The sequence below is a fragment of the Martes martes genome (genome assembly GCF_963455335.1).
Source record: "Martes martes genome assembly, chromosome: 12".
Lineage (NCBI taxonomy): Eukaryota > Metazoa > Chordata > Mammalia > Carnivora > Mustelidae > Martes > Martes martes.
The window spans coordinates 73,694,236-73,712,024 of NC_137900.1; the positions used below are offsets into that span (position 1 = coordinate 73,694,236).

At 45.0% G+C, this 17,789-nt stretch overlaps 1 protein-coding gene across 1 annotated transcript; it reads right to left on the reverse strand.

Moving 5' to 3' along the window:
- Nucleotides 1-87: 87 nt before the first annotated feature.
- On the reverse strand, nt 88-13,485 carry TXN (thioredoxin). The gene is made up of 5 exons (XM_080820729.1): nt 13,247-13,485; nt 8,656-8,760; nt 7,535-7,594; nt 745-810; nt 88-292 (listed from the first exon to the last, which is right to left on the reverse strand). The coding sequence occupies exons 1-5, from the start codon at nt 13,268-13,270 to the stop codon at nt 230-232; spliced, it is 318 nt and encodes a 105-aa protein (XP_080676855.1). The 5' UTR covers nt 13,271-13,485; the 3' UTR covers nt 88-229.
- Between the last annotated feature and the right edge of the window lie 4,304 nt (nt 13,486-17,789).

Consider the following 17,789-nt stretch of genomic DNA (forward strand, 5'->3'; position numbering starts at 1 on the left):
TGAAATTAAGACATTAAATGTCATCTAATGGCCACATTTCATTTATTCTGAAAGCTATTCAAAGACACCAGACAGTTTTAAAAAGGGTAGAATTAATATTTTATTGTCACTTATAATCAGATGGCAGTTGGGTATAGAGTCTTCATACTTGATCTTTCCTTTTTGTAAATAAAAAAAAAATTACAAGTTTTCAACAGCCAAGGGCTGGTTATGTTTTCAGAAAACATAATTAGATTAATTCATTTATGGTGGCTTCAAGTTTTTCCTTATTCGCTCCAGAAAATTCACCCACCTGTTAAGAAAATATTGAATTGAGGTTAGATGTAGTTTTGTGACTGAGCTATCACAGAACAGGGGAATAAGAGGGAAGGTAGAAGGAGAGGAAGTATAATCTTACTTGAAAGAACTGGTTCTAAGCCAGAGCTACATATTTTAGGTTAAAAACAAGTTCTCCCCCGCCACCCCCCAGTTTGTGTTTAAGACAGATACAATTTATCTCTCAAAAATCAATGTACTTAAAACAATACGAAGCACCAATCATGGGATTAGTGACTAGTTCTAACAAAGATCAATTTTCAATTAGATGTCACAGCATGTACTTATTGAAGAATGACCTATTTAAATATTATTAAAAGTAGAAAATGGAGACAGGCTTTTCCATGTGAAGGGCTAAGTCCCTTCAGTGCCTTAATTTATTCTATGTTTTCCTAGTGGCCACCTGGATAGAAGGTCCGATGTGCCTACCTTCTGTCCCTTTTTAAAAAACTGGAAGGTCGGCATGCATTTGACTTCACACTCTGAAGCGACATCCTGTGGAGGGAGGGGAAGGATCAGAACCAAGACTGAGTGTTGAGCTTTGACAGAAGTAATCTCTAACTAGACTATTTCTCCCCTGTTATACACCTCAAAAGCCCGCATTAGAATATTTTTTAAGCATATGAAAACTGATGGACTGAATGAAATGGCAGCAGAAGAGGCAAACTGGTTATATTCTCAATGCAGATTAATAGGCACCCCCCTCTGGAGGGGCCATCAACAAGCAGAATGCATCAGATACTTACAATGACCCAGGGAGTTGTTTAACCCAATTATTTCTTGGCTATTTCAAGTATAAAGAAGCAATAACAGATCCTTCTGTAACTATACTCAGGATTAGAATCTTCGCTATTCCTCGGAATTAGTACTGCTCTTCTCTGCTCCTAGTTTTTTCCAATCTTCTTCTGGTAGTGGAGTCCACAGCAGACGGTCATAAAGACTAAAACACAGCCTTAGCAAGAGGACCAATAATTCACTCACCAAAGAACTGTTCTAGAACAAAGGCCTCGTAACCCAAAGACAAAGCTCTACACCATTTCTTTCTGCCTTTAACTAAACATTCACTTGTAGGTTCTTGTATCTGGTTGCACATCATGAACTAAGGTCCCTGAAGTATCAAGCATCCCCTAGTTCTGTAACCGGAATGCCACAGGAGAACTTCTAACACTCCCTGCCCCCCTCAATACTTTGTTCATACAAGGGCTGGGGGAAATACCTCAGAAAGTGGCTTGGTTTGGACAAGAGTTTTGTATAAAGAGATCCATTAGGGATGTCTGCCTGGTCCTCAAGAGGCTTGGGAAAGAAAGGCAGACCCCAGAGCAGTGAGGGACAGCAACCAAGGAGGCTGAATTCTGAGAACCAGATCGCAAAAACCAAAGAGCCTACTGAGAAAAGGAAGGTGTCGTGGTGATTTCTAGCTTAGTATTCAGCAGGGCACAGGACTGAAAAAAAAGGGGGCGGGGGCGGGCGTCTGAGCCCCTAGTAATGGCAGCATGCCAGCCTAAGTTCCTCTCCTCCACCGAGACTGGGGAGAAAAAAGGAGTTTTATAGCTTTATAAATTTGCTTTGCTGGTAGCTTGGGCAAGAAGAGTGAGCACTACTGTTAGAGGAACTCCTTCCAGATAACCTTGACTTTTCCTCTCAATGCTGGCTGACAAAGAGGCACAAGAACAGTAATGACTGGAATAAAAATGGCTAACAGGTTCTGAATGCCTAGGGAAGTTACCACCACCATAAAGATTCTATAATTCCCTCGGGGCAAGAACATCCAAGATTGAAAAGGGGGTGAACACTTGACAGGGAGACTATGAACTGCCCATGTCCAGGTTCTGGGAGGACTGTGGATGAGGATTCAGGAAATCAGAAGATGACAAGTTAGAAGGGGAGGGGGGACTGGCTTAGGTAAAAGATTGAAAACTGGGTAGTCCAGGGGGTTGAATCAGGTCCAGATACACTGCTTGGCTCACGTAAGAGCTTAAAGCAAATCTCTGCATTGGTTGCAACAGGAGCTACCTCTTGAACTTGAATATTTGGGAACACCAGGCTCACCCCTCACAGCGCTGGGGAGAACAGCTGTGTGCCTCGGCCCCTTCCCTCTCTGGTGCACACGGAAGCCACTGGTTGGAAATCACCTTTCAGGCAGGCAGTTGGCAGAGCCTCATAGGAGCTGGGTGTTCATTTTACATTGAAAGGATGAGCCATCCTCTTCCCGACTTCCAGTCAGAAACCCCCGGGGGCGTGACTGAGCTGCATCACACACAAAGGCAGGTAAAACAGAACCTGGACAGTCATCACAACTTTCTGATGAGAAAGCTTTATCAGCAGAAGATACAGGTCTCCTCCCAGTCAATGAACGTGATAGTCTAATCGATGTTCTCAGATTCCAGACGCCTTACCCCTCACCTACCCAGAAGTTCAGCATTCCTACATTGGCACAACTGCTTAATTTACAATAAAATCCTAAAACTGGAAAAAAAGATGAATGCTCAGAAGTGGTGCCCATGCTTTGAGAGAGGAGAGTATGAACAAGACTTTTAAGATTTTATTTATTCATTTGACAGGCAGAGATCACAAGTAGGCAGAGAAGCAGGCTCCCCGCGGAGCAGAGGGCCCGACGTGGGGCTCGATCCCAGGACCCTGGAATCATGACCGGAGCCGAAGGCAGAGGCTTTAACCACCGAGCCACCCAGGTGCCCCTGAACAAGACTTTTAAAATACTTCTAAAAATTACAGTCAAATCTTTACGTGGTAAATTTTTAAAGAATTGAGTTTTCTTTCATTGGGTATGAAAGGGGTTTGCTGTTTTGTTTCTTTTAAAGTAACCTAGGATTCTAAACTTTAATTCCCCAAAGTGAGGCTTCGTTACTTGCAATTTATGAACATCCTTATGAATAAATTCTCTGACATATCCTAGGACAAAACCTTAATGTGATATTGCTAAGCTTATTAAGGAAGATCATTTTTATTTGCATAAGTATAATCCACCTTTACTGTAGAAAAACTGGAAGAAAAAACTGGAAGAGAGAAACCATTCCTCCTCAACTAGCTATTACAAATGCGTCACTATTGTATCTAAATGCTTTTCTTTATAAAACCTATGCTGTGTGCAGGGTACACATACAGTACAACGTACCTACAGTGGACTTTTCTCCACGAAAAAGTACACAGTTTTTATGGTCCTATCAACATGGCATCAGTGGAACTAATCCATGGTCAATATGTAAAAGGCTTTGATTTTTGCTTCAAGTGAACACTTGCATCTGCCTATACAAATATCTCTGCATCCACTCTGGTCACCACCCCCTCCTCCCCCCAGGAAGCAGAACTGCTAAGAAAAAGAACACGTTCCTTTTAAAAGCTCCAGATACATATTAAAATGAGCTCTGAATTTGAAAGTGTATCGACTAGTCAGTATGGATCATGATTTTTGCCATCAGCCCTTCTCTACCCCATTCATTAAAAACATGGGCTTTAGCCTAGGCATCAGACTTCCGTTCTGTGACAGGATTTTTCCAGGCCCATTTCCTCAGTGGCAAGAGAGGAAGACAGTTAAGTTCCCGAGACTGCAAGAACCAGAGTGGTTAAGGTGCTTAACAATGTCCATCACTTCTCTAAGTATGTTCAATATTTTCTAGGATTTTTGTTTATACCCAAGGAAAACCTAGAAGACATCTGAAGAATGAGGCAGAGCCGCAGCACATTAACCCCAAATGGTTAATGATTAATACACACTTAAATCTTTTTTTTTTAACTTTCTAGTCTATTCCATAGGTATACCTGTCTACTCTGTTACAAGACCACCCTATGTTAGTAAGTGCAGCTAATACACTATTTTTATGCGGCTTGACCTTTCTCATCCCCCATAACTTCTCTCCCAGTTAATGATTGTTTTTATGAACACTTTCCAGGACTTTCCTGACTATATTATTTCAGAATGTCAATCAAGGGCCCCAAATGTCAGGCTGACATTGCATCAGACAAACTTGGGGAATACTGACGTTTTAATAATACCGAGTCACTATCCAGGAACACAGTACACCTACCTAAGATCTTTTATGGACTTTTCAACGTCTTCCTTTCTACTACTACTACTTTTAATTTGCCTATTCTTAATAGTGACTCTAAAGGTATTTGTACTTGAACTTCAACTGCCCCCACCTGTTTCCCATCCCTATAGCTTTGTGCAATCTGATTTATTATTAAGTGTAATAAGACTACTTTTTGCCTTACTAAGTTTAGTTTCATTGGTTTCTAGCTTAAAACTCCATATGGCCAAAGTAACTTTAAACTTGCTTTTGTCACTTCTATTAACTCATCTAATCAAAACGGAAACACACAATGTTCTAAAAGGTTGCACAATTATCAGGTCTCAATTATTTTGTTTCTTGTTTTAATTTACAAAGTTAAGTATCCCACCCTATACAGAACTGGTACTAGAGTCAAGTCTATCATTTTCAAAAGGACTGGTACTCCTACTTTTCTATAAATACAAAATTTTCTTTGTGTATCACATTATGCCCATGCCTCCTAATTTTTCCAGGGCCTGGAAAAATTTGTTTGAATCTATTACACCTAAAAGGCAACTTCCTCGTGCTCAAGTGCTTACAGAGCCTTCTATTAAAATTATACACTGCTTATGCCAAAGACACTACAAAGTACCGGAAGTCTGAAATTCATCAGCAGGGAATTATCTGCACAAAAATTTAAAGACTAGTCCATTTGTTAAAAATTTCATCCATTAACGATATGACCTAATTCTCAGAAATGTGATTGAAGTACTTTTTATCCCTTGTTTCTATTTTAGAGTCGAAATAAGGGGATGACTTTACCAAGACCTGCAAATTCCATGAGGAAAAATCACTGCCTGTCAATCAACTGCTTTGACAGAATTTGCTAAGAGAGTAATTCCGAATGGCCTGGGGAGGCGGAGCTGGTAGACACTGTTACATGTATGTGACGAAAGGATTCTGCAATTAGTTCAATTTTTAACTCTACAACAGGTTGATGAGGCTATTCAGATGGTGTTGTAATAGTATCATTAAAGGTATTCAAAGTAAAACACTGTGTGTTGCTCAATCTTTAGAATACAGAGGCAAAGTGAAAGGTCCTCCACTTGTGAGAGGGTTACTCCGAGGTCTAGAAAGTTTGAGGGTGCATATGCTAATCAGATATGAAGGAAGAGTTCGGCCCCACAAAAGTCCTTGCTTGCTCTGCATACCTTCTTAAGGTTTCAGATTCCAGCACTGAGAAACCTGTCTAGGGTCTGGCAAGGTGCACGGGTCCGCCCGCTCAGCCTGACCTACCCCTCCTCCTGTGCAGCAGGCCCCTCATCTGTTCTATGGGCGTGCTAGTCACGGCGGTTATCACAGCTGCCTGCGATCAAAGGGCACAACCAGCATCGAGCACAGGTTATTCCTTTCCAATAAAAACCGAAGAGATTCACTTACTGTCTGACAGGGTCCCAGGACCAGTCAGCAATCTCTCTAGTCCCTTCCAGGTACCATATCGACCTGGCTAAAGTGACTGTAGAGAAAAAATGCCTGTTAAGTTAGGTTTAGGTGGGGAGCAAGAGTTTGTTCACAGGCACCTGCTCTCTACTCTCTATTCTTTTTCTTAAAACTCCGGGACAATCACTTTACCTTATAAAATAAACTCACTCTATACCTTCTGCATGCCAGCCAGGTAAGTAAGACAGACTTTCTGGTCTCAAGAAACTCATAGAGACTAATGATAAAGGACAGACAAAAAGACGACTACTACTAGTTAAGATTCTCTGAACACAGGCAGGCACTACTCTAGACAGTTTTTGTAAGGATCATCTCACGTCATCCTGACCACTCCTTCATGATGCCGGGTAAACACTGCTGTTTTACGGAGGCTCACACTGAGATGGAACTGGAAAGTAAAGCAGGCAGTCTAGGTATGGGATCCTTTCCTTTCTACTACCATAAATGCAAGGGGGGGAAAAGGGGCAGAGGACAACGTGGAGACACGGATGAAAGGAAAGGCTAGTCTGGGTGGAGAAAGGTTCCTGGAGAAGATGTGAAGCTTACAGCTAGTGTCTAAGGTATGAAAGGAAAACATGTGCCAGGACGAGACGACCCCACCAGGAAAGGCATGAGTATGGAATCAGAAAGTGTGCTAAGACAAAACGATTTGCTGGTGGTAGGTCCTCACAGGTTTAAAAGTACTGCCATATCCCTGTTTTTATAAACTCTGTACCTTTACTATCCACTCTAAGTTTTGCTCAATGGAAAAGCCACCCTGGGAGGCTAATGAGGCAAGTATTAAGGTTAGCCTAAAGCAGAAGTCCCAGAGCCAGGCCTGGAACCTGGGTGGGCACCCTTTGGGCCACGTCTTACCCTAACCCCTCCTGCCTCCCTGGGGCTAAGGGGACAATGTCCACATATCTGTAAAGAACTTCTAGGTGCTGTTCTTGAACGTGAACAAGCTATCCTAGTTCAGTGGGCTGGAGGGGAAGCAGGTCTTGGGCCAGGAGCAGGAACTGCACACACCCTGTGCCAGAGCTTCCTCTGAAGAGCGAGGGCCAGGCCAGAGGCCCTCGTTTTAAATCCTAACTCTGCCACTTACTGTGACCTCATGGACAACCTATCTTATCTGTAAAAGGGGGATACATGGCCCCAAGGATTAAATGAATCAATACTTATAAAGCATGTGGAAGAGTACTGGGTACACAGGGTTGTAAAGAAGCGTTTGTAAAATTAAATCAACCCTCAAATTTCCCTCCAAATTACTCTCTGCTGTCAGGCACCTTGGTGTTTGTTCTTTAAAACACTGGGTTTTCTAACTGACTAAAAACAAGCAAGATGCGTGAGCTTGTGCTTACACCTTCTCATGTCAATAGTTCACAAAGAATCCTAAGAGTGGTCTCCCAATTTTTAAGTCTGTGGATTTAGTTATCATATTCAAATTCAATTTTGATTTATTGAGCATCTCAGTGTTAAAATGAATGTATTCGTTTTTAGAAAGGTGACTGGTAAGGTACAGAAGCTTGAACCATCTGTTTTTATGCTTATTTTAGGATGTGATATACATAGCTCCTGGTAGCTAGGATAAGCTCATAATTGGCACAATTACCTTTTGTGGCTGGGACTGTAGTTGTCATATTACTTGACATGTATGTAAACAAGCACGTGCAATTCAGAGAAAAAGCCCAATGTGAAAAGGTCAGTAGTATTCCAGATTTCCAGTCACATACCTGACAGTCATCCACGTCTACTTCAAGGAACACCACATTGGAATACTTCTCAGAGAGGGACTGCAAAATTTAAAATGAAAAATCTGAAAAAATTCAGACCTGGGTAATGGAAGTCACGATACTCAAGCTTCTTCAATAGAAAATAATAGAAGTAGAAACTACTATTTAAAGATCCAAAAATTCAGATTAGGGACCAGGTAACCACAAAGGACATATGGTCTCTCCAACACAAATTCCTCCTGGCATAAAAGAGTTCGGCACATCAACTTTTTTTTTAAATTTTTTAAAAATTTATTTATTTATTTATTTATTTTTTAAAGATTTAATTTATTTATTTGACAGAGAGAGATCACAAGTAGGCAGAGAGGCAGGCAGAGAGAGAGAGAGGGAAGCAGGCTCCCTGCTGAGCAGAGAGCCCGATGTGGGACTCGATCCCAAGACCCTGAGATCATGACCTGAGCCGAAGGCAGCAGCTTAACCCACTGAGCCACCCAGGTGCCCCGGCACATCAACTTTTGAGGCCTGAATTTCAAAAAAGGCCTGTGTTTCAACATGAAGAAAAAGAAAAACCATTTAAGACAACCAAATTAATTTCTGACAGTTGTCTTCAATGGGCTACACATGTGCCAAAACTAAATTAAGTTGTTACAATATTACATTTACGTTAAAAGATTTTAAGTAATCTCTACACCCAGCACTGGGCTCAAACTCAAGACCCCAAGAGATCCAGAGTCCCATGTTCTACAGAGTCTGAGCCAGGCAGGTGTCCCTTAAGTTGTTATACTATTACTTTCAGACCAAACATCCACCACCACCACACACACACTGTCCCTTCATAGCTTTGCTACCACCAACCTGAGAAATACAGAAACTCTTATAAAAACACAACTGGCGGGGCGCCTGAGTGGCTCAGTGGGTTAAGCCTCTGCCTTCGGCTGAGGTCATGATCTCATGGTCCTGGGATCGAGCCCCACATCAGGCTCTCTGCTCAGCAGGGAGCCTGCTTCCCCCTCGCTCTCTCTGCCGGTGTCTCTACTTGTGATTTCTGTCTGTCAAATAAATAAATAAAATCTTAAAAAAACAAAACAACAACAACAAAACACAACTGGCTTCATACTCACATGAAAGAAAGGCTTGATCATTTTGCAAGGCCCGCACCACGTGGCTGAGAAGTCAACTACTACAAGTTTATCCCCTGCACCGTCCAAGGCTTCCTGAAAAGCAAACTAAGAAGAAAAAAAGAAAAGCTGAGGTTAAATATCTCAATGTCCTGATCAAATGTGAGACAATGTGACACAAAGAAGGATTCCAAGTTACTGCTTTTTTAAAAGTTTAATAAACTAAAATGAACCAAATAACCTACTTGAAAAAAGTCCTAGAGTGTGTAGTGTTACTTAATAAGATGAAACAAGTATGATGTGTATAGTGTATCATTAGTCATGTCTTCATCAATTTGTGTTCAAACTGAGCAAATGAAAACAGACATTTCTATTAGGTTTCCACATCAAATTTAGGTCTACGGCAAACAAGCACCTAAATGCTTATCAATGATGAAGAGGGTCACTTCAATCGAAGAAGTCACAAAGGCAGGGAATTTTGCACTGAAAACAAGTTTAAAAGCGAACACATTTTCTCATTAAAATTGTCTATGATGGAACAAGTCAAAAGCTTTGAAAATATCAAGGAAAATAAACCTCCTCCAGACCCTCACACTCAGAGGGTCACTGTGGACATTAAGCATTCACGCACTCTCCTTAATGGGTTTCCAGAGAGGAGAGCACACTGTTTATTGTTGCTGTTTGCCCTTTATCTCAAAACTCTGCCCTTGCTGGAGACAAATGATAGCTTTAGTTCCCCATGCAGGGAATTCTCCTTAGGTGTTATTTTGCATTACAAATATGTCAAATAAAATTCCCCCAGTGAGACATGCTCAAGAAATCCCTTACCACCAATCTCCCTGAATAATTTACCAATGGTTTGGATACCGTAACCCTAGGAACCTAACCTTCTAGTTAATAGGGACTCCTTTTCAACCACAGTTTAGTCAGTTAGTGCTTACCAAAACTGGGGCGACAGAGAGCAACCAAAACGTTAAGTATCTGTAGCTAAAGTCTGGGTTTTCCCTCAAGGGGAAAATGCTGGTCACACTGGTTTAATTAAAAACTAACATTCCCCTCCCTTGAAAGCTAAGAATCATATCAAATCCTATTCAGTAAATGCCATTTAAAACAAAACAAAACAAAACAAAACAAAACAAAACAACTGAAGTGAATTCTTCTGCAATACAGTTACTTTTCTAGACTTCTAATTTCTACCTCATGTGTTTTGCAGAAACAATTCAAAAGTGGCATTCCCATGTCCTGACTTCTGTAACCTTTTAGTTACTCAGATGCAAGCTCCCATCCCACCTTGGGGTGTGGGGAAATATTTGTGTGTGAGGGCGGTAGGGGGAGGGAGGGAGAACGAGAACAAGTTAGAATTATAGAAATTATTTTTCCAAACCATCAAGTTTCTCCAGATGAACTTAATTCAGAGCCTTCTCTACTCTGATTTTTAAAAAACGTCAAACTAGGGATGCCTGGGTGGCTCACTCATTTAAGCATCTGCCTTCAGCTCAGGTCACGATCCCAGAGTCCTGGGATCCAGTCTAGCAGGCTCCCTGTTCAGCAGGGAACCTTCTTCTCCTGCTCCCCGCTATTACCCTTGCTTGTATGCCCTCTCTCTGACAAATAAATAAATAAAATCTTAAAAAAAAAAAAAAAAAAAAAGGTCAAGCCAGCCATTCTTTACTTCAAGAACCAGGTTAGACAAGAAAAAAAAAAAATCAAGGAATGATAATGTCAGATGAATGCACTGTTTTGTGAACATGGTTGGCCCTCCATAAACACCTGGTGAGATTACTTACAAAATAAAATATTATACAAACACGCTCAACGGTTTCCCAAACAATTCTGAATCAAATTCAAGCAAAGCTACCTAAAAATCTTGGGGTTGGGGGGAAGAAGTATTCAACAGTAACTTCTGGCTTAACTGAACAGTTACAGAGTCAGGTATGTATAAAATTCTCTTCTCCTGACACTTAAGTTTGTCTAAAAGGGATATCTTTTGAAAATGACTCAAGATTATCTAAGAAGCAATCCGCAATGTCTAACACTCAGAGACTAAAAAGGAAGATCAATAAAGGTCCCCATTATGGACCTAAATATTCAGAAAACAAAACAATGTATTTGGGGTAGATAAGAACAGAGTCTAGTATCTCTTTTCCTAAACACACCCATTCCAAAAGTAATTAACCAGCTTGACAAGAGTGCCCATGTATTGAAGGTCGGAGTTCAATAAGAGCAGCTACCATTCTTAAAAAACAACACACAACTGTGTGTTGATTTCTTCCTCATCACCTTGACAGTCCATTAACCCACTTTATCTAAAATAGATACCAGTGGCTCTGAACCATGACACCTCAGAAAGAGCTGACTTAGCCAACGGCACCAAGTTTAGTTCAGCAGAATGAAAATCTAAAGTGTACTCAACATTTACAAGTAACACTGAACTGAGCTTAACTTTGGATTAATGTCCCTGGGTCATAATCTTGAAGATCACCTATGATCAGGGTCTTCGCGCCCTCTACCCTAACCAATTTCTGGTCACCCTTGTATATCTTCTTATTGATGAGGGGAGGAGGGTGCCAAAACTATAACTAAAATAGGGAAAAACTGAAAGATGTGTTTCAGGAGTCAATAGATTCTGTCTGCGTATGGATTCTGAGACAACTATAAGAATCTTTTTACAGACAACTATAAACCACTCAAAGTCTTCTCCCTCCTTTATGGGTTCTCACCTGTTAGGTTATATTGATGATGTGGTCAGACCCCGGACAACACCTCCCACCCAGACTGACACCTGTCACTGAATAGGTACTGAATAAAAAGTAGGGGGAACAAAATTCTGTATTAATGACCTCTCCAACCAATGACAGGGTTGCTAATTTCAGTATAAAAGCTCACACAATAATAAGACATGCCATTTGTAAAAAACTGATTAAGGACAAGCAGATAGCTACAATTAGTCAATCAACATATGGCGGGGGGAGTTCAGAGTCTCTCATAATCAAAGGAGATACAATTTTTCTTACTAATAATGATTTGGTCAAAGTTAGGGGGAGAATGTCAGTGTCGATGAGGGTGGAGTGAAAGACCACTCTCACATGCTTCTTGGGGATTTACAAACCTTAAATAAAAGGTTCGCACCCCTTGACCCAATCACTGGGCCCTAACCTGAGGAAACAGCTTGAACTCTGTACAAAGGGTTATGAACGAATATATGCACTGAGGCACTGAAAACTGCCTCAATGTTCAGGATATTGAATGTGTTCAGATATTGAAATAATTACAAAGCTTCTAACTACAGGCTAAACTAGAACGGGGTGGGGGAAGCTCAGAACAAAACAGGACAGATAAAATAATCCAACTACTTTGCAGTGGCTTCTAGGAAATAGAAGATCGCTCTCTTGCTCAATTTTCTACAATCACCATATATCCTTTCTGATTTTTAAAGGAACCAAAAGAGTATTATAGAGAAACTTTCATTCCCAAAGCCACCCAGCATCTCTCAGGTCCAGACACTCAAGACAGGCGAGGGCTTGGGATGGGAGGTACCGCAGGGTAAACGCTTTCCAAGGGTCTTCTACTGTTCCAGCAACATCAATTTCTGCCACTCACTTTTCTGACTCTGCATCTAACAAACATCTCTTGAATGGCTGCAGACACGAAGTCGGGCTCTGAGTTTCCCCGAGGAGGAGGGTATGAGGCTTGCAATTACTCTCGAAGATGGAACACGGTCTTGGACATTCCTAGCAGGGCAGAACCACCACCTGGTACCCCAGGGCCGCCGAGCACACAGGCGCGCGCGGCCGCCTCGGGGGCACTCCTGGCTGCAGCGAAACCCACCCACCGTGGGTGAATCACGGACCGGCAGGGCAGAGGAGGCCCCTGGGCCCAGTCTTGGGGACTGAGTCATTCCAAAGCCAGCGCTGCCGGAAACACGCCCAGCGCCGCTAGAGGAGGAGTCCCGAGGGCGCGGCCCTGGCCTCACTTCCTCGCGGCCACCTGGGCCGCCGGAGCCTCGGGGCCCGCCTCGGATAGACCAGGGGTTCTCCAGTCCGGAGCCGCCCCCTTGCGCAGAGGCCAGCACGCGCCATTTCTGGGGCCGGGCACTGATGGAGGCAGCTGGGGTCTAAGGCCCGGATACGCTCCCAAGGAAACTCACGCCGCCCAGCTTGGGTGATCACACCGCCCACCGGGAGGGAGTGGCGGCCCGCGACCCCGTGCCTCTATCGAGAGGCCCTCCATCTCCTTCCCCAGCCTGTATCCAGAAAAGCAGCCTCCATCCCCTCAGCCAGCGGGGGTTTCCCGAGCACCCGGGTGCAGGAGGCGCCGTTGGCGGGGAGGGGGGACGCCCGGAGCACTGGACACGGGCAGCACCGGGGACCCAGAGCCCGCCCTCCAGGGCGCCCTCGTCCCTCTCCTCCCTTGCTCCGATGCATGCTCCGCTGTCTCAGGCGCACCCAGGCCCCGGCTTCCCGCAGTCCCGGGCCAAGGCGTAGCGTCCCCTTCCCCCCAGGCTGCCGAGGAGCGCCTGCCCACCTCCCGCCCTCGCCCTCCCCAGCTACTGAGGCTGCGCGTCGCGCCCGGGCCTCCTCCGGGGAGCGCGTACCTTGCTCTCGATCTGCTTCACCATTTTGGCGGCTGAGGGTCTGACAAGCGACCGTAACAAGCGATGAAAGCGGATCCAAAACGCCGGACGGAGCTTGCAGCACGCTCAGCCCGCCTTCCCTTTATAGCAACTGGGGGCGGGGCGGGCGGGCGCGCGCGGCGTGCGTGTTGCGGGGGCGCGCCCGCTCGGGCCTCTCGCGCCCGCCCAGGCGCCCGGGCCAGGCCCCGCCTTCCGGAACCACCGAGGCGCCGGCTGGGGGCGGAGTCGCCCCCGGGGGCGGGGTTGGCGCGGGCGCTGGGCGGGGCTCTAGGGAGCGCCCGGGGCTCCAAGCCCGCTGCCCCGCCCGCCCGCACCGGGCTGAGAGTCGGGATGTGTGCCGGCCGCCCAGGGGCCTATGAGACGCAGGCACTGTGCGCGGTAGGGGGAAGCGGGGACGCGGACCGCCATCCCCAGACCCACAGGGCCACCTGGGAAGGGGCCAGCGGCCTTCACGGAACGCTCCCACGTTCGAGAAGGGGCCGCTTCAGTGGGGCTGGAGTTCTGGAAAAGGCCCGCCACACTCCCGCTCCCCCAACCCTGCAAACCCTACAAAGTGCTGAGTAACGATGACCAGGAAGTATCTTTGCGCCCCAGCCTCCCTTCTGGAGCTTATCGCGATGGTTGTCTTCTCTTCGTTCCTTCCTGCCCTTTTACTTTGATCCATGAAACCGCTGCTCCAGCGTGACACTGCAGTTCCGTGCGGGAGAGATGGCCGGGAACCGGCTTCGCCGCCGGCAGGGGCTGTGCGGCAGGTGTACCTGCGGCGGGGCTGCTGCAGTCGTGGCCGTGAGCAGGTCCTGACCTCCGCGAGCCTCAGTGTTCCTTTCTGTACAGTGGGAATCATGATGGTCCCTAACTCATGCTGGTGGTGTTTTGAGGACTAAATGAAGTACTTGTAAAGTGATTAGGACAGTGCTTGGCACGTAGTAAGTACTCAATAGTTATAATTAAAGCTGTTGTGAGTACTAATTAGGTTTGCTTGGTGTCACGGTGGGGGTGGGGGAGGCAAGCTGATCTTGGCGACCTTATATTTATAAGGGCGCCAGGACATACATTTGGGTGAGTTTTTTCTACCAGTGGTAGAACCTGGAGCAGAGGTGTTGATCCCAGGATGTGCGTTGCAGGTTGGGTCTGGCAGGTTAGGAGGCATTGTGAAGGCGGAGGGGGGGATGCGTCACAGCAGGAAGTGAAGGTGGTGAAACTGTTGAGCTGGAGAGAGGAGGGAAGGCGTGGAGGTGGGATGATGTTGCTGTGGGGGTCTGAGTAGGAATTTTCAGGGGGAGCAGCTCTGGATGGAGCTAAGTCTGGGTGTGATTGGCTGGGATGGTGAAGCTCCCCCCTGCCTTCCTTCTCCCTATTGCAAACAAAGGGAGGAAGAAAACCAGAGGGCTTGAACCCATCCTGCCAAGCTTCTACAAGGTTGAGGAGCACAGGGCCATGAGTAAGGCAAGGGACAAGGGTCGTGGTCTGAGGAATGGTCTCAGTGCATTCCCACAGAGTATAAGGACTATTGGAGCAGAAAAGAGGTTTTATGGGGTACCAGGATGGAATATATAACCTTCTTGGCTGCTGCTGTGTGATCAGCCCAACCTAAACACCCGTTTCTGGGCTTACGTATTAGTGGGTACGTTTACATGGGAGATGACAATAAATCCTGTGCTGTCGAAAGGGGAAGTCTTCAATGGCCATCCAAACCACCCTCAGCTGACATCTCTCCAAAGATCTTCCAGATACACAGTGACTCAGTTGGAGGAGGTTCTGACTGCCTCCCACCTTCACGGGACCAATATAGAGTGGCTATAGGGGAATGCCACAATTTAAGAGAAAAGGGAACTGGGAGGCTCGCATGTATGTTAAGAACCCAGACTCTGCCATTAGACACCTTGTTCTCACCGCCACTCTACCACTTAGTAGCTGGGGAACTCTAGAAAAGTCTAAATAGCCTTTCTGTGCCTCAGTTTCCTTGTCTATAAAATGGGGCTAATAATACTTCATGCTGTTATAAGGGTTGAGTGAGCTAAAATATATGTAAGCTACTTAGAACTATGCCTTGGACACAGTAAACGCTACATGAGCTATGATTACAGGCTGTTAAATGGAATGGTGAAATCCCTCTGGAATGATGGCAGAGGTGGAAGGGGAGACTGTAAAACAGGTGTCAGAGTTGTAAGTGAATTAAGTAATCAGGAAAGCAGTAATGAACAGTGAACTCTATAACATGACTCTCCAAAGAAAAGGATTTTTGCCCCAAAGGGAGGAAGATGAGGTGGGCTAGATCTGGCCTTAAAGAGCAAGCCCCCTACCTATAGGGACATGGGAAACTTGTGTCCCATTGTGGCAAGGAGGTGACATTCTGTGAGGAAAGTGAGGTGCAGGGGAATTGTTTGGGACAGCCCAGTGAGGGAAGATTTGTTTGGGCAGACAGGTAGTGGGAGAAGAGGAAAGACAGGGTGACGTCAAGGCCTTTCCATGTGAAGGGCTGGTTCTGTATATTAGAACTCCCAGCTCTAAGTAGAAATTCCAACCCCAACTGACTCACGCCAAAAAGAGAATTAGTAACTCATATTACCAAGAACTCCAGAGGCCTAAAGATGTCACAGTGCCACCGTCTCTACTGTTTCATTCTCAGTAGGCTCGCCGTCTTCTGTGAGACTAACCCAAGAAGCTCCAGCCTTAGGTTCCCTACCAGCCTCCCATCCCAGAGGGAAAACTTTCCTCTCCTTTGTTCTGGTGAATGTCCTGGAGGCTGACCTTCATTGACTTGAGTAGGGGTGGGAGCAAGGGCATCAGCCTGGCTTGAGCCATTTGGACTAGGAATGTGGATAATCCAGAGGATTGGCAGAGAAAGGGGAAATGGATGCTGGACAGGCAAAAATGCTACATCCCCATCATCCAGAAGAATAGAAACAAGGGGCATGTATGATGAACTGGCGTCAGGTTTCTGGGTCAGCTCCGTCTGAGGCTCCCTGGGGGCCTGGAAAACTAGGTCTGCTGTCATTGCACAGGTCCAGATTTGAAGAAAATGCAACTCTAAAGTTTCTAAAGTAAGCTTTTGTCAGATCAAAGATTTCCCTAAGTGTGGCCCTTGACAATCTCGTTCAGCATAGCTGGGGGTACTTGCTGACACTGTAGATTCCTGGGCCACACCCAGACACATAGATGAGGTAGATCTCTGGAAATCAGCATCTTAAAGAAGTCACCTAAATGACTGGATACACTAAGATTTGATAGACTGCCCTGGCATCTGCAGAGGAAGGCAGCATTAGTTAAGCTTGAAGACTGCGATTGGTACAGCCACTATGGAAAATAGTATGGAGGTTCCTTAAAGTTTTAAAAATAGGTATACCATAAGGGCACCTGGGTGGTTCAGTCATAAAGTGTCTGCCTTTGGCTCGGGTCATGATCCCAGGGTTCTGTACTCGCTGTTCCGTGGGGAGCCTGCTTCTCCCTCTGCCTGATGCTTCCCCTACTTGTGTTCTCTGTCAAATAAATAAATAAAATCTTTAAAAATAAATAGATATACCATATGATCCAGTAATTCCACTGCTAGGTATTTACCCAGAGAAAATGAAAACACTAATTTGAAAAGATATATGTACTTCTCTGTTTATTGCCCCATTATTTCTAATAGCAAAGATATGGAAACAGCCTAAGTATGCATGGATAAGATTAATTAATTAATTAATTTAAAAATATTTTATTTATTTATTTGACACAGAGAGAGAGAGAGGTCACAAGTAGGCAGAGAGGCAGTCAGAGACAGAGGGGGAAGCAGGCTCCCTGAGCAGAGAGCTCTGATGCGGGGCCCTGAGAAGGAGAGCCCTGAGTTCCTTCTCTGAGCAGAAAGCCTGATGTGGGGCTCGATCCCAGGACCCTGAGACCATGACCTGAGCAGAAGGCAGAGGCTTAACCCACTGAGCCACCCAGGTGCCCCAAGATGAATTAATTTAAAAAATGTACAACACACATACACACACACATGCACACAATGTAATATTAGCCATAATAAAGGATGAGACCTTGCCATTTGCCAACAACACAGGTGGACCCAGAGGGTCCGTCTTATGCTAAGTGAAATAAGTCAGAGTCTGTCTGACATTCCATAGGATTTCACTTAAACGTGGAGTCTAAAAAACACAAATGAATAAACAAACAAAAAGAATCAGACCTATACATACAGAAAACAAACTGATGGTTGCCAGAGGGGTGGAGGGTGGACAGATGGGCAAAATGGGTGAAGGGGAGTAGCAGATCCAGGCTTCCAGTTATGGAATGAATGAGTCACAAGGAATAAAAGGCACAGCATATGGAAGATAGCCAGTAACATTGTAATAGTGTTGCATGGGAACAGATGGCGGCTATACTTGTGGTAAGCAGAGCATGATGTATGGAGTTGTGGAATCACTGCTACACACCTGACACTGATGTGACATTGCATGTCATATATACTGAACTTAAATCAATAAATAATACCGGTCCCTGGTGTGGGGAGTGGGGCTTGAAG